Source organism: Pseudorca crassidens, chromosome 1, assembly GCF_039906515.1.
Source record: "Pseudorca crassidens isolate mPseCra1 chromosome 1, mPseCra1.hap1, whole genome shotgun sequence".
Lineage (NCBI taxonomy): Eukaryota > Metazoa > Chordata > Mammalia > Artiodactyla > Delphinidae > Pseudorca > Pseudorca crassidens.
This window is the reverse complement of record NC_090296.1, coordinates 114,130,753-114,152,012: the sequence shown is the minus strand read 5'-3', so window position 1 is coordinate 114,152,012 and position 21,260 is coordinate 114,130,753. Positions and strand designations below refer to the sequence as shown.

Here is a 21,260-nt window from a genome sequence, read left to right as displayed (position 1 = left end):
TTCACTGGTGGCACGGTGGTTAAGAATCCGTCTGCCAATGCAGGGGACACGGGTTCGAGCCCTGGTCCGGGAAGATCCCACATGCCGCGGAGCAGCTAAGCCCATGCGCCACAACTACTGAGCCTGCGCTCTAGAGCCTGCAAGCCACAACTACTGAGCCCATGCACTACAACTACTGAAGCCCACGCACCTAGAGCCCGTGCTCCGCAATGAGAGAAGCCACCGCAATGAGAAGCCTGTGCATTGCAACGAAGAGTAGCCCCCGCTCGCCGCAACTAGAGAAAGCCCACGCGCAGAAACGAAAACCCAACACTGCCAAAAATAAATAAATAATAAAATAAATAAATTTTTTTTTAAAAAAAAACATGGCTTACAAAGCCCTTGGACCTGGTACCCAGCCCAGGAATCGACCTCACCTTGTACCTTGGTCTCCCTTAAAGTCTACACTCCAGACACACATATCTTTTTTTTCATTTTCCCTCACATTCATGCTTTTTCCCCATTCCAAACGTTTATATACATTATTTCCTCTGCCTAGATTCATTCCCCACCCTCACCCCTCCTTCAGGTCTTTTCTTTGAAGACATCTTCCCTAACCACCCCTGTCTGGGTTCAGACCTGCCTGTGTCTTCCTCTGATGCCCTGAATGACCCCTATTATAGCCCTTCTGCAGTCAGCCTTAAATGCTGCTCTCGTTGCTCTGTCCCCACCCACTATACACTCCAAGAGGGAGGGACATTTTCTGGCCCTCGCAGGTGCTTGGTTGAATGAACAGTAGAAGAACGAAAGCACCCAAGTGTTAGCGCATGGGCTTCATGACAATATCCAGCTCCCTTATCAGAGGCGTAGTTTTGCTTCTTACTGGGTTTGGTTGTGACAGAGTGAATGGAGGTCCCGTCTGATAAGTAAAGCATAACTGTCTGCCCTGGGGTGCACCAAGGGCAAGCTGGCTGTGGACTCCAGCAGTTGAGTACAGAGCCAAGGTCTGAGGGCAGTGACTGTGCCAGCACAATGAGGGGAATCTCTTGTTCTGGGTCCCAGGGCTGTTCATAGTGATGAGTGGGGAGGATGTGGCTAGTGTCTGTGGTGTCCCGGTCCTCGTGCTTTGCAACTGCCACCTTGTCCCCAATGGTACCTCTTAAATCTCGCTCCTCAGAATCATCATTCAGAAAGTGTCACATGCACCTCCAGTGGAGAGTGCTGGAACCAGAAGACCTGGCCTGCGCTTGACTATAACCTTGGGCAATCACATAATCTCTCTGACCCTTTATTTCCCCATCTGTAAAATAGAGAGATAATAAAACCTAATTCACATGGTCTTAAATGTCACAAGTGAACATTTAAAATGTGGTGGTTATTATTATTATTACAATGGAGTCACATCATATGTACGTTAAACTCATGCAAATTTAACTACATATGCTTGACAACAAAAAGAGATAGAGAAATGATACAGTAGGTAATTCTGCTGTCTTTCTACTCACTGAGTAGATCTCGCAGAGAGAATGTGACGTGGCAGACACCGGACTGCTGGGTGCTCCATCGCTCTCTGTCCTGTGAGCCTCTTTCGGTGTGAGTGCAGGTTATAATGATAACTGGACTCAATTCTTTAAATTGAAATATAATTGACATATAACATTATATTAGTTTCAGGTTACAACATAATGATTCAACATCTGTATATATTGCAAAATGATCGCCACCCTAAGTCTAGTTAACATCACACGTGGTTACAGTTGTTTTTTTCTTATGATAAATAAATAAGTAAATAAAATTATAAAAAAATATATTCCATTGTGTGTGTGTATATGTATATATGTGTGTGTGTATTCATCCACTGATGAACATTTAGGTTGCTTCTGTGTTTTGGCTAGTGTAAATAATGCTGCAGTGGACGTGGGGGTGCAGATATCTTTTCAAGTTAATGTTTTCATTTCTTTCAGATAAATACCCAGGAGTAGAATTGCTGGATTTTACAGTAGTTCTATTTTTAAGTTTTTGAGTAACCTCCATACTGTTTTTCATACTGGCTGCACCAACTTAAATTCCCACCGACAATGCACAAGGGTTTCTTTTTCTCCACATCCTTGTCAACACTTGTTATTTCTTGTCTTTTAGATAATAGCCAGTCTATCAGGTTTGAGGTGATATCTCAGTGTGGATTTTTTTTTTTTAATCTATGCATTCTTTTTTTAAAAAATAAATAAATTATTTATTTATTTATTTTGGCTGCGTTGGGTCTTCGTTGCTGCGCACGGGCTTTCTCTAGTTGCAGCAAGTGGGGGCTACTCTTCATTGCAGTGCGTGGGCTTCTCATTGCAGTGGCTTCTCTTGTTGTGGAGCACGGGCTCGAGGCACACAGGCTTCAGTGGTTGTGGCTCGAGGGCTCTAGAGTGCAGGCTCAGTAGTTGTGGCGCACGGGCTTAGTCGCTCTGCAGCATGTGGGATCTTCCTGGACCAGGGCTCAAACCCATGTCCCCTGCATTGGCAGGCAGATTCTTAGCCACTGCACCACCAGGGAAATCCCCTCAGTGTGATTTTGATTTGCATTTCCCTGATGGTTATGAGCATCTTTTCAAGTACCTGTTGGTCATCTGTATGTCTTCTTTGTAAAAATATCTATTCAGATCCTCTACCCATTTTTTAATCAGATTGTTTGTTTGTTTGTTTGCTATTTCATTGTATAAGTTATTTACATATTTTGGATATTAAACACTTATCAGATATGTGATTTGCAAATATTTTGTCCCATTTGGTAGGTTGCCTTTTCATTTTGTTGATCGTTTCCTTTGCTGTGCAGAAGCTTTTTAGTTTCATGTAGTTCCACTTGTTGATTTTGCTTCACTTGCCTTTGCTTTTAGTGTCAAATCCAAAAAATCATTGCCAAAACCAATATCAGGGAGCTTACTACCTATGTTTTCTTCTAGGGGTTTTTGGTTCTGGTCCTACATTCAAGTCTTTAATCCATTTTGAGTTGATTTTTACATATGGTGTAAGATAGGTGTCCAGTTTCATTCTTTTGCATGTGGCTGTCCAGTTTTCCCAACACCAGTTATTGAAGAAACTGTCCTTTCCCCATTGTATGTTCTTGGCTCCTTTGTCATAAATTAGTTGACTGTATACGTATGGGTTTCTTTCTGGACTCTGTATTCTGTTCCATTGATCCATGTGTCTGTTTTTATGCCAATATCATACTGTTTGAATTACTATAGCTTTGTAATATAATTTAAAATCAGAAAGTGTGATGCCCCCAGCTTTGTTCATCTTTCTCAAAATTGTTTTGGCTATTGGACTTGGTTTTTGACTCACTTACTGTAGTACCAGGTAGAAAATGCAGGGTGAGTCTTGCTCAGAATTTGGCAGCTCGGTTTGTATGTGTGTATATTTGGGGCACAATGAAGAAGGGATGAAGCAATATAGGGTGATTGGGATTCCAGGCCTAGTGTGGTTCCACCTACTAAAAGTAATGGACAGTTTCCATGACTTTGACCAATTGACCCTGGTCAGCAAGTGGGAAGTATATGCAGGAGGGTTGGTGGGGCTGGTAGAGTGATTCTTCCATCAACCTTTTAGTTTCCAAAGATCCCATGTACTCACTGGCTTCATTAGAACCTTGTGCTTTTGTACATACCCTGCACTCAAGTACCACTGTCTCTTTGCTCATACTGAGCCTGCCCCAGGGACACCTTCCCCAATCCCACTCACCTGCCCCCTTTCCTCTCTGAGTGGCTAAACCCTACAGTCACTGGAGCACAAAGGTCAACTAATCATCTCCTTGTCTTCAGGCAGTAGGGTCTCTAGCCATTCCAGTTTGCCCAGCACAGAGGGATTCTCAGAATGAGGGACTTTCAATGGTGAGACTGGGACAGTTAGTCACTCTGATTGTCAGACAAGGGAGACATCTTTTACAGCCCACTTCAGATGGCTTCTCTTCCAGGAAATGTTGCCTGCTTCCTTAGCTGGGAGCAGTCTTTTTCTCCATGGAACATCTCCTAGTACATTATTTATGCCTGTCCTTGCCTGAACTCCACACGCACCTCTACTCCAGGATTTGAGTGAATGAGGCTATAGTTGAAGGATGTCTTGCTGTTGTGTGTCCTGTATGCATCAAGTGAGGGTCAGACTAGGAAGTGGCAGCAGGCTGGGTGACCTACCTGAGGACTGCCATTCAGCCCCTTTCCCCCCCAACCCCGCCGCAGAGTGTGAATTGCTGCAAAGCTGGCTTAGATATCACTCTTTGAAACATTTAATTACATATAGAGATCTTCAAGGCTGTCTGTCACCTCCCAGGGAAATATTTCTTTTTTCCTGCTCCTTCTGAAGTTGGCTGCTTGGAAAGTAATGAAATTGAACTGAGGATGAAGGAACCAGGAGGTGTAGGCATTACTGTTAGGGAGACGCAGGATGAAAGAGAGATGGGGGTGGAGGCGGTGACAGGGAGATGGAGCCGGGGGAGGGGCAGGGCGTTAGAAGACTTGTTCACAGAGAGTGAGATGCAAGAGGTGAGAAGAACTAATGTTTCAGGAAGAGAGGGAAAGAGAGAGAGATGGGAGCTGGGCTGGGGAGGCACCAAGAAGGGGAGGAGGGTCACGGAGAAGAGGGGAGGCACCCTGGAAGAGACGGGGCCTGGCTGAGAGGAAGAGAGAGCCAACCAAGAAGAGTTTCAGCAAAGGTAAAATAACTTGTGGTTCCAGACTTTCAGTACCGGAGAGGGGGCTCTGGAGAGGCATGGTTGGAATGGAATGACCCTGACTGGGAGACTCATTGAGGAAAGAAGCTTCTGAGCTTGGATGATTATTTGGGGGTGGAGTGGGGCTTGGCAAGGAGCTGATGGAGCTATGAAGCGCCACAGCTTCCGTCCAGAAACCCCTTGCCGCCTCCTGTCCAGGGAAGAGCAATGCAGAGATGGGAAGGCTGTTTCCAGCCCCCATCCCAAGCAGAGTCCACGGGGATCCCTCTGCCCTGACCCGCTCCTCTCTTGCAGGCTGCGACAGCGACCACTGGGGCCCCCATTGCAGCAACCGGTGCCAGTGCCAAAACGGAGCCCTGTGCAACCCCATCACCGGCGCCTGCGTGTGTGCCGCCGGCTTCCGAGGCTGGCGCTGCGAGGAGCTCTGCGCGCCTGGCACCCACGGCAAGGGCTGCCAGCTGCCGTGCCAGTGCCGCCACGGCACCAGCTGCGATCCCCGCACCGGCGAGTGCCTCTGCTCGCCCGGCTATACTGGCGTCTAGTGAGTAAAGCCCGGGGCGGCTGGGAGAGCAGCATCAGGAAACACTTGGAGGGTCAGGATAGTCCTGGCTGTAAAATCTCCTGCGCTCTGACCCCAAGTCCTGCAGAGGCTGAACGCCCGGGCCTCGCCCACACCCTCAGATCCCTGTTGTCCAAGCCCCAGGGTGGACACATTCTGATGGAGGCTCTCATGGCCAGAGGAGCTGGCTAACCTCCTCCCAGGAGGCCCTCCCTGGTCCAGGCCCCAGACCTTAGTTTGGAATTCTGATCGTAACCCAAATGCCGTTGTTGACCCTTCCGGGCCATTTGAGGCAGAGCGGGGTGAGGGCCCTGGGCGGATATCTTGCACAGATTCGGGGAGTTTACTGCCCCTGTTCCTCTTCCCTTACCTTCTCCCCTCAGACCCCAAGCAGCCCCTCACTCCAGTTCCCTGGAGACGGAGGGTGCATGGACAGGAGCCCTCCAAGACTGCTCAGTTGAGACCCCTTCAGAGGCAAGATTGAAGTTCTCCTCCCCACCTGTCAAAGGCTCAGTGGCCTCCCTAGCAGCCCTAGATCCTGAGGGGACACCCAAGGACTCTGGCTGCAGATACATCTTGGATGGATGTTGTGTGTCCCCTGCCCCAGTGTCTGGCCACAGCTCCAGGGGCAAAACATTGGGCTAAGGCCCAAGACCAAGACCCCAGGCAAATCTTTCCCTGCATCTCAGCAGTGATAGTCCCTGTATAGAAGCCTGTTGTGGTAGCTGAAAGCCTGGAAGAGGGTGGAGGCATGCCCCAGATTCTCCCTCTCTCTGAATTTAGGCAGAATTTGAAGACTGGAGTCATGGCTACGTCTCATGGCCTTTGCTTGTCCTGTTCCTTCTGCCTGACATGCCCTTCCTCCCCTTCTCCTGGTGAAATTAACTTCACCTCCAAGACTCAAGTGAAATGTCTCCCTCTTAGGGAAGCCTTCCTCAGCTTTCCCTCCCGGTAGAGCACTCTTCTTTACACTAAAAGCACTTAAGTCATCCCGCAAGTACTGGTCCAAGCACACAACCTTCCAGTTCATTGTATCTGAGCCCTGTTTTCCCTCTCCTGGCCTTGTGTCTAGTATGGTTCACACTGACTGTGAACTCACTAACTTCTAGGGAGCCTGGGAGCCTTGGGACCGGCAGCACTAGGGCCCTGTGACCTGATCTGCATGCAGCTGCCTCTAACGCCTCTGCTTCCCCACGCAGCTGCGAGGAGCTCTGCCCACCTGGGAGCCACGGGGCTCACTGTGAGCTGCGCTGCCCCTGCCAGAATGGGGGTACCTGCCACCACATCACTGGCGAGTGTGCCTGCCCCCCAGGCTGGATGGTAGGTGGACCTGCAGGATCTGGGTGGGGCTCTGTAAGAGGTCTGAGCATCCCTCACATGTACCCTGGAGGGCTAAATTCCTCTCGCAGCCTGAATACCCTGCCTCCTCTTTATGGTCATGGGCATCATTAGACACTGCCAGTTGTGTCATGGACACAGCTTTGAATCCCAGGGCTCCCATCTAAGTGCTGTGTGACCTGAAGCAAGTTACTTAACCTCTCTGAGCCTGTGGTCCCTCATGTGCAAAGGAGTTGAATTATTCTCATAAATTGTCTCTGTCTTTCAGCATAGGGACTCACTTGGGCTGCCACGGGCTCTGAAATGTGGTGAAAAGGGCATGGCATAAAGATTGGGGTGGTGCAGAGGAAGGGAGAGAGCAGGGTATGAATCACCTTCATTTATAGAACTTCAGATTCCCAGCCTCCAACCTCTGTACTCACACACATACACATATTCTGATTCTGTGGGTCCCAGAATCTGTATTTTAACAAGTGCTCCAGGTGATTCTGATCCAGGTCTCTTGTCTAGGAACCACCATTGTGGGAAAGGGCGATGAGATTTATCACATCACATCAGGCCTCACATCCAATGTTGCCCTGAAAAAAGCCCTCAGCTATTCTAGTCTCTGCTTCCCCGTCTGCAAAGCTGGCATGAAAACCGTCAGCCCTGGGACTTCCCTGGAGGTCCAGTGGTTAAGACTTCATGCTTCCAATGCAGGGGACGCGGCTTTGATCCCTGGTCAGGGAACTAAGATCCCACATGCCGCGTGGTGTGGCCAAAAAATAAAAAAATTAAAAATTAAAAAAAACAAAAAAAACAGCCCTGCCCTTCATAGCAGCATGGTTGGCAGAAGGCTCAGATGAGGCAGTGCACATCCAATGTGCCTTGCAAGCTCTGGAGTGCTCTGCAGTTGCTTTTTGTATGTCCCTGGATGGCACAGAGAAGCCACAGCCTCCTTTTAGCCAGTATGCTCCCCCTGTCAGTGTCCCCACCCTCCACAGTCCCAAGCCCCTCAGAAGCAGTGAGTCACGGAGGCTGACTTTCCCGTTTCAGGGGGAGCTCAGTGACACAGCCGCCTGCCTCCCCTGGAGCCTGAGGCTTTGCAAAGCCAGGAAGGACAGGGCTGCTGAGCAGGAGTGGGATCTTTCAGGAGGCTGTGAACGATGAGGTCAGGATGTGTGTGTGGAGGGGTGGACAGCAGGAGGGATGGCTGCAGGGCCTATTGAGGTAGGCAGAGATTTGCCAGAGTTTTTCATTTTTTGGTTTTTTTTTTTTGCGGTACGCAGGCCTCTCACTGTTGTGGCCTCTCCCGTTGCGGAGCACAGGCTCCGGACACGCAGGCTCAGCGGCCATGGCTCACGGGCCCAGCCGTTCCGCAGCTTGTGGGATCTTCCCAGACCGGGTCACGAACCCGTGTCCCCTGCATCAGCAGGCGGACTCTCAACCACTGCGCCACCAGGGAAGCCCTATTTGTAGACTTTTTAATGATGGCCATTCTGACCAGTGTGGGGTGGTACCTCATTGTAGTTTTGATTTGCATTTCTCTAATAATTAGCAACGATGATCATCTTTTCATGTGCCTATTGGCCATCTTTGGAAAAATGTCTGTTTAGGTCTTCTGCCCATTTTTCGATTGGGTTGGTTTTTGTTGTTGTTTTGTTTCTTTTTTTTTTTTTTTTTTTTGCGGTACGCGGGCCTCTCACTGTTGTGGCCTCTCCCGTTGCGGAGCACAGGCTCCGGACGCGCAGGCTCAGTGGCCATGGCTCACGGTCCCAGCCGCTCCACGGCATGTGGGATCTTCCCGGACTGGGGCACGAACCCGTGTCCCCTGCATCGGCAGGCGGACTCTTAACCACTGCGCCACCAGGGAAGCCCGGCCCCCTCCTTTTTTATGCTCCATTTAGCCATGGTCCTCTTTAAGCGCAGCTGGTTTCCGGATTTTGACAGAACCATTTGATCTAACCAGTCCCGAGAGGAGCAGGACTGTTGCCTCACCTCATCTCTAACCTTCTAGATGCCACACAGCCTGAGATCCCACCACACTTGGAGATACGCTTTCAGGTGACCGTAGGGCAGGTGTGTTAGGGCTGTCACAACAAAGTAACACAGACTGGGTGGCTTAAACAACAGAAACTTGTTTTCTCACAGTTTTAGAGGCCAGAAGTCTGAGACCAAGGTGTTGGCAGGGTTGGTTCCTTCTGAGGCTTCAGTCCCTGGCTTGTAGACGGCTGTCTTCTCCCTGCATCTCCACATGGCCTTCCCTCTGTACCTGTGTGTGTCCTAATCTCCTCTCCCAATGAGGACATGGGTCATATTGGATTAGGGCCCACCCTAATGACCTCATTTTAACTGTATTGCCTCTCTCAAGCCACGTTGTAAGTTGCCAGGGGTTAGGATATATGAATCTAGAGGGACACAATTCAGCTCACAGTAGCAGGAAAGAAACCATAAGACCACAGCCCTCTCAAGCTGATACTTTCCTCCCTGTCCTCTCCCCCTACCTCTCCCCAAAAAGCTGTTCTTCTAACCAGTAGTAACCAATTAATTATGTGGTTCTCCCCCATGCTTCTCTGTCCCAGGTGATACTGGGCTCCCACCACCTGTATGTCCAGTGTCTGCTTGGGTTGAACTAATATTAATGAAGGGCCTGCTCATCTCTAATACTAATGAAGGTTCCTTCACATCTCTAATCCCACTGACTCTTAACAACCACCTGGGAGACTGGGAGTTACCACTCGCATTTTCTAGATGAGGAAACCGAGGCTCAGAACGATCATGTGACTTGTTCTTGCTCAGCCATCTGGAAGGAGGTAGAACTAGGGGTTGAGCCCAAGTCCTGACCTTGAGTCTACCATTCTTCCCACCACACCAGACAGCAGTCCTTCCAAGGTAACAGATTCCTTCAGGCCCCAGGAGCTCGAGCCAGAGGAGGGGCTTAGGGTTACAGGGACCTGGGGTGCTGCATTTGGGGAATACTGAGCAGGGGCTAAAAGAAGTGCTCGCCCTCCTATCCAAAAAAGTCTCAAGGATGTTTGATTTCCCCAGGAAGTGTTGAAAGGAAGCAAGCTTTCCTATTGGCCTCTTTAGGGGGCCCTGGTCATGTCTCAGAAACTGAAGAGAAAGGGAGTCTGCAGTCTAACAGGATGGATGGTGTATATGGGCGTCTGTGTGTGTGTGTAGGTACAGGGTACCCCACAGTGCTCCGTGATGGAGAGGTAGGAGGTATGAGCAGAGCCCCCAGGATGGCTCAGAATGTTTTTTCAGGGTCAGAAGGTCCTGGTCCAGGACCGCAGAAGACTGGCTCAGATGGTGGCCAGAAAGACTCATCTCTTCCCTCAAGAATCCCTGGAGCTTGTGGGGTACAGTGAGAAAGGCAAGCCCAGGTAACCCCACCACCTCCAGGAAGAAGAGGGACGCCCTCGTCTGAGCAGCATTTCCCTGCCCCTCTCCTCACATACACACTCATCCCACCGCCCTGGGCTGCTGCCTCTGCTGCTCGGTCCCCCATCCCTGCCCCCCACAGCCCCGCACTGTCTGACTTACTATGTGTAGAGGAGACATCTGAGCGAAAAGTCCTCCCACTTAATTCATTACAAGTAAATTGGATGGTATTGATAGATGACCTGGTCAGCAGGATTTTCCTGCCTAAACTAGCTTCCTCGGGGTTGGCAGTTCCTGGTGCTTCATAATTGTGTGTTGAACTAATTGATTAATTAACTATGGGAGAATCCTTGATCTCCATAAGAAAAATGACCATCTCTGGTATGGGAGAGGCTGGAAGGGCAGCAGGAGACAAGAGTAAGTTTAGATTTCTGTCTGATAAAGATCTAAGAGTCACATGTATAATTGAAAAATTATACACAGTATCTAATACCACAAGGCTACTACTGGAGGGAGGGGAAAGCAGTCCTCTGCACCCCCCAGACCTGCCACGAGTCCCTCTCCTGAAAGGTCCCAGCTTCAAATCTTTTAGGTGTCTCTTCTGGCATTTCCCTCCATATTTCTACGTAATGTGCTTTACCGCCATCTCCCAACTTGCTAGAGCCTCGTTTCAAATATCTGGTGATCCCTGGCTTCCTGTTCATGTTTTACCATGATCCTTGGAAAAGCTGGTTGGAAGCCTAGGGGGCAGGGGGAGATGCCAGGCTTGTTGACTGATGGGACTCTCAAATATCATTACTTATAGGCCTTTCTTCTCAGTGTCCCCGGAAAGGAATCCGCCAGAACCCTGCCAGAGGGAGTAGAGTCGGGTCACTAGCATCGTAGGAGCGGAGCAGGGGAAGAGAGCAGAGGGTCTGTTCAGCAGGCAGGTCTCAGAAGATCCCCATTTCTGTTGCCCCACTCCCCTTAGCTGTGCTTGGTGTCCCTGTGTCTGAAACCTGTATGGATCAACCTCCCTAAAAGTAAACTGTCAGTCTTGGGAAGTCACTTGGCTATTTGAAATGGGAGTAAAAATCTGGGGTCTAATTCCCTCTTTTATAAACTTTCAGACCGTCCCCCTGTTTCCCCACACGTGCCCCTTGGCCTTCAGAGGCCCTTGGTGTCTCTGATTCCTGAGCTTTTCTGAGCTTTGTCTTGCAACGTGTGCTCTGCAGACACTTGGCATTGCTGAGAAAACAGAAACCCCAGCAGTTTCTGCTCCTCTATCTGCCGGTCCATCTTCCACCACGTGACACCTCTTGTCCTCTACGGTCCCCTCTCCCCTTCCTTTTCTCCTTGTAGGTCTGTACATTTCCCCCCTTTACTCTCCTCTTAGCTGGGTTTGGGAAAGAAGTAGAGATAAATGTGTGTTTCCAGACCACCATGTTTAATCACACCGCTGCTTTGTTTTTCCTCAGCACTTTATTGTGTACCGGTGTGAGGGCACCTAGCACCATGCACTAGTTACCTGTTTGCTTGTCTCTCTCCCTAGTAGACTGGGAGGAGAGAAATTGAGTCTTACTCATATTTTCATATCCCTAGTGTCTAACACAGGACCTGATATACAACAGGCACTCAATAAGTGTGTGCTGAATAATTAGATGGGCCAGTTGGCCTCAGTCTGCCCATCTCTAGCTTTGAAGCCATGGTGTCTCGCTTTCTATGCGTCTGTGATTGGGGAGAAGGTGCCACTGAGGGAATGGCGTGGTCCCTTGGGCTGTAGCAACTGTGCTACTTCTAGAAGAAGGTGGCCTCAGGATTGCATCTCAGCAGCACCACCTCTGCATGTCTTCCCTCCTGTGTTTCAGGGAGCAGTGTGTGCCCAGCCCTGCCCACCAGGGACATTCGGCCAGAATTGCAGCCAGGACTGTCCTTGCCACCATGGAGGGCAGTGTGACCACGTGACTGGGCAGTGCCACTGCACAGCCGGATACATGGGGGACAGGTAAGGAAGCTGTTAACTCTCGTCCTTGCTGTACATAATACTCCTTTTCACAGCAGCCTTGAAGAGAACAGCTCAGCTTTACCGGTCCATGGCCTTCTTCTGCCAGCTTTCCTGTTCCTTTCTCAGAAAGCATTCTGAGTCCTTCTGCCAACCCATCCTTCCTGGCCCTCAGCCTGCTGAGGGTACCCACCCCCACCCCCAGCCCAGTGACCCAAGCCCTGAACTTGCATTGACTCACGGGCGGAAACGGGTGGGCACCTACCACCACTCTCTACTTGCTGCCCACCTGGAGAGAGGCAGTGGCACCGATAAGCCAAGGAAGCTGAGCGTGCAAACTCAGTTCACACATTCTGCACAACTGCTTTTAGAAGTGGATTTTTATTCCTGACGTGAGTTCTGCCAACGTCAGTTTGCATCCTCTGAAGGCCTGTGGCCTGAGAGCAGACCGATCAAGGGCACCAATGTCCTGGTATCAAACCACCCTTGCAACCTTAGTGGATGACCCACAAAACACATAACGGAGGGACTACCAGACGTGCGCACTTGCCAGGGTAAGAAAGATTCCACGATGATAGGGCAGGCGCTCTAGAAGGAGTGGAAACGACAGCCAAGGTGTCTGACGGTGAGTGGATTCAGAGCTGGTGGAGGACGTTTGTCCAGAGAACCAGGGCAAGTCCCCTCCCTCTCACTCTGAACTACGTGTGTCTCTTTGAGCAGAGAGACGGGCAGTAGAGAGGAGGCTGTCACACCATTGCCTGCTTCTGTGGGATCCATGCTTCACCTCTGGCCCTGGATTTTGTTACTCTGCTTCCCCTGCCCAGGTAAGAGCAGGAAGCAGGAAGCAGGCCTGAATTAACCAATGAGTCCTTCTGGCTCTGACCAACATAATTCCACCCCTCCAGCTCTCACTGGAGTCAGCCCCAAGTCCTCAGTGGTCCAGAAAAGAGATTTTCCGTTTTTAGCTTTGCGCTTACATACCCCCAGCCTGAAGTCTTTTAAGCCAGATCTGATCTCTTTGTGAGCCAGTGTTCATCTCCGTGAGCATCCCTGGCACAGAATGCGGGGTGTGGCATCTGGGGATCCATCCCTCTCTGACCTCTGTTGGAGACCGCATCTCTAGGCGGAGAAGGGAGGCAGGACTAAAGCACTGAGCCATCTTCCCATCCTCACCATCTCCCTGGATAAGTAGACATTTGGGATGAGCCAGCAGGGACAGGAGCCGGAAGACCCCAGAACCAGAACAGGACCCTTTGTTTCCGGCCACTTTCACAGGAGAGCGAATACAGCCCATTCATTGTTGGAGACAAGCGGGCCCAGGGTTCCAGCTGACTGGACCCGGCACCAGCGGATCCAACCTCATTGGTGCCAAGATGTACCAAATGGAGAAATAACCCTCGTCCCTCTTGTTGGGGCCCAGCCCATGATCCTGAGGCAGAGAGAAACCCCAAAAGCCTCGGGGTCTTCAGGCAAGCTTCATCAACCATCTACAGATGAAGAATTCCTAGAAGGGCCCGGTAGCATTTGGGTTTCCCACCTAAACGGGCTGCCTGGTGTTTAATATTTTGTAAAATTGGCTCCATTTATTTTGTAGGTGACAGCTGCAGGAACCCACCCCACATCATTGCGAGCATATTAAAGTTGAGTGGGTGTGATAATGCAGGCCTCCCCGGATAGGCAGAATCCAGTGCAAATTAAACATGAAACGTAATGAGGGTTTTGCAGCTCATTTTGTAATTTAATTGAGCAATGTATCTGGTTGTTAATGGCGATATCGGACACGTAAGATTGATATGTTGCAAAGGAAGGATGTTTAAGCAGAAAACTAATTCCTGCTGTGATTACCCTTCTGTTCCACAGGCCCCATCATTAGCGTGCTTTGTGTAAAATTCATTAGCAGTCGTTGCTTGATCTCTAAATAAATAAGTTGTTTAACTTGTGGGTAGAAAAAAAAAAGAGGCTGATTATGTAAATGGATTAGGTTGTCAATATTTCATTTCTAGATTCTTTTTCCGGGGCTGTGGAGTCAGGAGTCAGTCCCTTTGTAAATATGATGGGGCAGGACGTGCCCTTCAGAGAAGGGAGCTCATTGTCCAGGGCTGTACCCAGTCCTGCTGCATGGGAGGGAGAAGGAATGTTCCAGTGAAAAGGAGGAATCCGGAGGTGTCTCCAGGCTGGGGTTTCTTCCCCTGGTGTCTGAGACATCCAGGAGAGGCAACCTGAGTGACCTCTGGGGAAATCCATTCTGAGGCAGAACAGGGGCTGGCAATCCAGGCAGCAGTCGTACAGCTCTTCACCTCTCTGTGTCCTCCCCTTCCGCCTTGGTTTTCCTCCTCACCTCCTCCATCCTACTCTCTCCTCCTTCCTGTCTTCCACCTCACATTCCTTCTCTCTCTATCCCCTTCTCTCTTTCCTCTTCCTCCCTCTCTTTTCTGTTCTTTCCCTTGCTGAGGCCTCAAACTGACTAAAATGCAGCAAGATTTGTAGGAAGACGATCTGGGTGTGGTGGAAAACACTGCTTCCAACTCAGGACTCACCAAGAGTTAATAAAGATGCTAAGGCTGTATTTTTTTTTATTTTTTTTGCTGTACGTGGGCCTCTCACTGCTGTGGCCCCTCCCGTTGCGGAGCACAGCCTCCGGACGCGCAGGCTCAGCGTCCATGGCTCACAGGCCCAGCCGCTCCGCGGCATGTGGGATCTTCCCAGACCGCGGCACGAGCCCGTGTCCCCTGCATCGGCAGGCGGACTCTCAACCACTGCGCCACCAGGGAAGCTAAAGGCTGTATTTTTTTAAACATCTTTTATTGTTCCCCTCTGCCCTGATTATTGTAGAAGATATATAGAAAACCTGAAAATGGGAAAACATAATCATTAAACGACTTGTAATTCCTCAAGTCCACTCCAATGTTAATATTTGGAATTCTTCCCTTTGAGCTTTTTCATGCCAGAAGGGATCTGTTAGGAGAACTATAGAAAACAGTATTAACAAGAGTAATAATAAGAACTAACACTTCTTACTGAGCCCTTACCATGCATGGGGCACCTTTCTAAGGGTTTATACACGTTGCCTCATTTAAATCCTCAAATCCTGGTGAGGTTTAGTTATTATCCTCCCATTTTGTGACGAGGAAGCAGATGTCAGAGCTGTAAAGTCAGTTCCCCATTCTCTGCACCTTTGAAGCAGTGTGGGGATGCGGTTAATCCAAAACCCCAGAGTCCATAGGCCATTTCTGTTCGTCTGTCTCTGGGACGCAGGGGTTGCCCATCTCTTTTACCCCATATGCCCCCAGGTTTACCCCTTAAGTTGTTGCTGTGACGATGAATTTACATCCCCTGGGGAATATCCCTGGGCTGGGGTGAGGGGTGTTGGGCACATCCAGGAAGCTAGGCAGTCAGCAGCAGAGGTTACACCCACCCACAGAGGACCCACAACCGATGGATGTCAGTTGATGAGTCAAATAATGATCATTATGCTGGGAGTTCCAACTCCCAGGCCCCAGCAGAGGCAGGACACAAAGGGGGCCAGGTCCTCTTCTTTGGGGGGCTCCCCGGCTGATGGAAGAGGCTCAGCCCCTGCCTTGAGGGAACCCCCCCGTCCAAGGAAGAGGAAATAGTCCCTGTCTTGGGGGATTCTCCAGTCTGATGGAGGAGGATGCATCTTGTACTCACGGGGAAACTCGACACTGGTGGAAGAGGATCGTCTCCCATATGGCAGGGAGACTGTACATCTGTGCGAAAGACTCAAAGAGCAGAGACAATGAGTAGAAATAAAATTACCCCATTTCATCAAATCTGAAATGCCACCGATTGTGAGATGCATCATTAGTTTATATATTGCTAAGCATGAAAAACACTGAAAATTAAACTATGACATGCCATCAGTTATAAGACTTAACTGGCTTCAGAGATGTTAGAATATATTTTTAAAACAAGGTTTGTTGTTTACTGGGTACAGAAGTTTCAGTTTGGGAAGATGAAAAGGTTCTAGAGATGGACAGTGGTGATGGGTGCACAACAATATAAATGTACTTAATTCCACTGTACCGTACACTTAAAAATAATTAAAATGGTAAATTTATGTTATACTTATTTACTGCAATCAAAAAATGAAAAAAACCTACATAAAGCCTATAATCAATGAAATATGATAGTATGAACTCAGTCCTGGGGACTGAGGGGAACTGGCATGGAGGAGGGAATGGACTGGGGTGACTAAACCACGGAATACTTCCTGGAGGAGGAGAGGAAAGAGGGGAGGAGACTGTGAGGAGGTGCAGCACACCAGGCCCAGGCCTGGAGGCAGGGGCGGTACGTGCTGGGTGGATCTGGAAGGGCAGGTGAGGGGGCATAGCCTCACCCTCCTCTGCTCTCCCGCAGGTGCCAAGAGGAATGCCCCTTCGGGACCTTTGGCTTCCAGTGCTCCCTGCGCTGTGACTGCCACAATGGGGGTCAGTGTTCACCCACCACCGGTGCCTGCAAGTGTGAACCTGGCTACAAAGGCCCACGCTGCCAGGAGCGGCTGTGCCCCGAGGGCCTGCACGGCCCAGGCTGCAGCTTGCCCTGCCCCTGTGATGCCGACAACACCATCAGGTATGAACGATCTGGGGACAGGTGAGCGGGGGACAGGGGTGGGGTGGGCCCTGGTGGGGAGGGGGCTGTCAGGGCACAAAGCCCACCTCCAGCCAGATCATCCAGGCAGGCAGTGAAAGGGCTGGGACCTCCGCAATCACCTTCACTGGCCAGTCTGATGAAAAGACGTAGGCCAACCTGAGACCCCACACACAGGAGCACGAGGGAACTTGGTGGCCCTCAGGGAAACAGGGCAGGGATGGGTGGGAATGCGGGGGGCTAGGCTCAGGGTACCAGGGCCCTGGGGGCGTGGTCGGGAGAACTTTTCGCTTCCACAGAGTCTGCATCTAACCAAGCCCTTTACCAGCCCCGAGGGGCCCAGAGACAGGACCACCAAGGCAGAAGCAGGGGACTTGAGCCACAGAGGGACAGTGTTAGAAGGGACCTTAAAAACTGGTATGGCTGACCTGGGGCCTGCAGAGGGCTGTCCCCTGGGGGCGTGGCTAGAGTGGTGGAGCAGGAGGGACAGAGGGCAGGCCCACAGGGTCTTGGCTTGGGGTGGCCTCTCCCTGCATTCTGTGTCAGTGGTTTTTTGGGGGGTTTTTTGCGGTACGCGGGCCTCTCACTGTGGTGGCCTCTCCCGTTGCGGAGCACAGGCTCCGGATGCGCAGGCTCAGCGGCCATGGCTCACGGGCCCAGCCGCTCCGCGGCATGTGGGACCTTCCCGGACCGGGGCACGAACCCACGTCCCCTGCATCGGCAGACGGACTCTCAACCACTGCGCCACCAGGGAAGCCCTGTGTCAGTGGTTTTTAATCTAGGACTGGGATTATTTATCTAGGGATATCTGTATAGTTTGTCAGCGAGTGATATTGCGCTGCCATTACGGTGACTGTCATGGTTCTATATAAATGCCCTCCATCTGTCCCTCTAATGTTGCACGTTTTTAGTAGTTTGGAAGTTTTGTATATTTATTGTATTAACAGAGTGTCATAAACTAAAATGTCGTTTACTGGATGTTTGTATAATTTTAAATACTGTATTAGCACTTCAGAGGCAGAAGTTATGCTGAGGGCTTAATGTATATACAAATAACCACATTTGATTTTTAAGAAATCATCTGTGTATAATTCTATCATGTGCTACTAAACAAAATAAATAATATAAAAGGCTCAGTTAAAAAAAAAAATGGGGCTTGGGGACATCTGGGCTGAAGCCGGCCCCAGCCTTGCTTCCTGGAAGTGGAGACGCCAGAGCCGCCCTGGGCCACATCCCCCAGCTCCCCTCACTGCCTGCTTCCTGCACCAGGTGGCACCGCCCTCTGGTGATAAATGAGGCTGTCGGGCCCCAGATTAAAGCTTCAAATGAGGCTGTCAGGCCCCAGATAAATGCTTCCACAGCTCTCTATGTGGCCGCCTCTTATTAGGATGGTACAAGGTGAGGGGAGTCTCCCTTCTCCCCTCAGGCCTGCAAGACAGCTCAGGGCAGGACCAGCTGCCCTGGGCAGTGGGTGGCTTCTGTTGGCAGGGCAGAGAGAGATACCTCTGCTTTGTAGCCTTGTCTCTGGGACAGCCAGGACCTAGCCTCGGCCCCTCTTCATTTCCAGCTTTTGATTCTCCACACACCACCCAAGGTCCTCGGGTCACTGTAAGCAGAGGCCTCTTAGAAAGTGTCGTGGCTTTGACAGAATCTGTCCCCAATCCTCAGTTCCTGGAGCTAAGTGGCTCGGGCAGTGCTCTCTGCAAGGGCAGAGGGTTGGGAAGGAGACCATTAAGAGGGGGCCTTGGAGCCAATGGAACGGGCTATATATGACTTAAGCATTCATTCGCTCAGTCATTCATTCAACAAACACTGAGAGCCTGCAGGGCCAAACACAAGAAAGAAAGGGTCCCTCAGCACGAGTCCAGCCCTCAGGAACTTGAGTCTGGAGCACCTACCCACACTGAGGACCTCCTACCATATTTCTTCAAATACAAGACAACACCAGTAGTGAGGCACTGCTTTATTTTATGTACTACTAAAACTGAGCCAGGACATACCATTGACTGCCTAGCACATCCATCAGAGATCTGAAAATGTGGGGCAAAGTGCATCTTAGAATCAATGAAATATATGCGGCTGGCCCTGCTGGGTCCCAACATGTACTCAAGTAACTGTGACCCAGGGCTCTGTACAGAAAGCACCACAGGAAACCGCTTCACTGGTCAGGGAAGGCTTCCTGGAGGAGGTGGCTTCTGGGCTGGGTCTGGAGGGTGGGGTGAGAGCTCCAAGACTCTAAACACGGGGGTCCCACATGGCTGGTCGGGGGACTGGGTAGCTGCCTCAGGCTGTTCCACAGGTGAGGGGCAGCATCAGGAACCCCTACCCCTGCGGGGATGCCAAGGGAGGACCGTGTCAGGGACAGGAAGCTAGGCTGCCACTGAGGTCCAGTGCAGGGAGAGTCCCTGCCACGGAGATCCAACCAACCCCCAAATTAAAGAGCTATTGTTTTCTCCCCATACCCAAGCAGCCGTGCCCTGCATAATTTATCCCTCCTCTGAAGGAGTCCTCAATGCATTATTAATCTGGAAGGACTCCCTCTTCTCCGTCGCTAATCTCAGCCCATTCAATATTGATGATTATTTGCTTTACTGTCTTTAACACGTGTCACATTTCAGGGGTTGGGAGGCAGTAGTGCTTCTTAAGCGTGGGGACCCCGAGAGTGCCTGGCAGCCAACCCCCCAGGCCGGGTTCCCCCGTGTCTGCTTGACTATCTCCTTGCAGGGAGCTGTGTCACAGCCCGAGCTTGTGAGTCTCTGCGGCCTCAGCCTTGCACGGAGCCTGGCACAGAGCAGACCTTCAGGAAAAAGAATTGCTGAATTCATCTTAAATTGCCCATTCCTCTAGGGTGGCTCTGCTCCCGAGCTGATGTCACCCTATTTCTAAAATATATTTCACCCCTTTCCCTTGGCATACGGCCCCAGTGACTGAAGCCCCGGACACTCACCGAATTTTTATTTAGTCTAACTCAGGGTTTCTCAGCTTCGCCACTGTTGATATTTTAGGCTGGATAATTCTTTGTTGTGGACAGCCATCCCGTGCATTGCAGGATGTTTAGCAGTATCCCTGGCTTCTGCCCACTAGATGCCAGTAGCAATACCCCAGCCCCAAGTTCTAACAACCAAAAACGTTTCCTAGGTGGGGTGGGAGGAGGCAGAATTGCCCGAGGTTGAGAGCCTGTGGTCTCACTGCACCTCTCTCAGGCTGCACTTGGCTTTGTTCTCAGGGACACAGAGAACAGCTCTCTTCCTCTCTGTGGACACAGGTCACTCCTTTCTTCCTGTGAGCCTTTGTCCCATTCTAGAGCCTTCTCTCGGGATCCAAGAAAAGCAGAGGGCTGACTCTAGGACTCCTAATCCCAAAGCAGTTAAGCTGCAGGTTCTGGGTAGGTCTGGGACCCCTCAGTCCTGGCCTTAGAACTACCTCTCCCTGAGGCGGTGTCCTGATACGTGTACTTCTCCTCTGTCTTAGTTTCCCAATCTGTCTATCGCCTTTTGTCAGCCCAGTGGGGGGTAAAAGTTTTCTTGTGATCTTTGAAAGTGAAGCTTCCACCGAGCTGCCTGAGAGAGAGTGTGGGATCCCCAGAAACCTTGCCTCATTTCCCCGCGGGCTTCGGCAAGAGCTTGCAGCAGAGCCCCTCCAAGACAGCTTGCCAGGAAGGCCTTGAGCATCTTTCCTAGAGAAGCAAAGTCTTCCCAACCCCCAACCATAGAAAACCCTCCTCAGCTAGCCCCAGCCTCTCCCGGCTCTGTGCCCCTCTGGAGGGGCTGCTTCAAAGAGAGGTTGAACCCACGTGCCCTGGGAAGGAAGACGTGGCTGGTGAAATTCCCCACACTTCATTCCCTTTATAAATGCTTTGCAGCACACACAAAGCAGCCTCCTTCCTTCATAAAGGAATAACCTTGAGAAAGTGAACACCTGTGTGTCAGACCTCGTCCATGTCCCCTCCACAATTGGATTGTCATAGACGAATTCCAGCAGCCATGAGAGTGGATTACCTTTGAAAGATTTGACTTAGCCACCAGGTGCAGCATGGATAGCAATCTCAGAGCAGCCAGGAAAAACTGGCAGAAAATTCCACCCTGAAGAGATTCCTTTATTGTTCAGCTTTCGGCTCCTATTAACTTGTGATTAATCTATGTCTGAGGAAAATGGAGAAAGGTGAGGGGGGAAAAAAAAAAGGCAGAGCAAAAGCCAAACCAGCCTAAGCGGGAGTCACTTGGCTGCCATGTGACCCAAGGGAATGGCTCTGCCACCAACGGGGCAGGGAGCAGGGTACACCAGGGAGAGGGAGATGTGACAGAGGTGCCGAGAGCACGGCGACGGCAGTTTTCAGTCCTAATCGCTGAGCCAGCGATCATTCCCCACCCTCTTTTCAAAGGGATTTTGGAGTTTCTATAATAAGTGACAAGTGATCGAATTAAGAAAACAGAGGTGTTTTGTTTTTTAAAATAGAATTTTAGGGATATGAAAGGAGAGAGAAAGAAATTATCTCAGGTTTGGTTTTGAGCTTTCTGGTTTCTCAGAGTAAAAAGGTAAAATTGGCGTTGAGACACACCCCTAACATCCAAAACACCGGCGGTTAAGATGGAAAGAAGAAACGCAGGAGAGCTTAGAGGCCAGCGTTCGCCAGCTCACTGTGCGTCTAGTATGCAATTCACAGGGTGGTCTTCATACCAGAGCAAGGACCTGTAACGAGAGAATCTCTTGAAATAAGGGCA

At 50.4% G+C, this 21,260-nt stretch overlaps 1 protein-coding gene across 25 annotated transcripts in view; it reads left to right on the top strand.

Annotated features, from left to right (window-relative positions):
• The window catches only part of MEGF11 (multiple EGF like domains 11), a 430,600-nt gene that overhangs the window by 331,778 nt on the left and 77,562 nt on the right, over window positions 1-21,260 (top strand). For all 25 annotated transcript variants that reach the window (XR_010946313.1, XR_010946306.1, XR_010946317.1 and 22 more), the window contains 4 exons: window positions 4,985-5,231; window positions 6,449-6,569; window positions 11,798-11,934; window positions 16,309-16,521. Coding sequence is in view for 20 of the 25 variants with exons in the window: in XM_067751212.1 (XP_067607313.1) it covers window positions 4,985-5,231; window positions 6,449-6,569; window positions 11,798-11,934; window positions 16,309-16,521 (718 nt within the window). In the remaining 5 variants the exon portion in view is untranslated. The remainder of the gene's footprint in view (window positions 1-4,984; window positions 5,232-6,448; window positions 6,570-11,797; window positions 11,935-16,308; window positions 16,522-21,260) is intronic.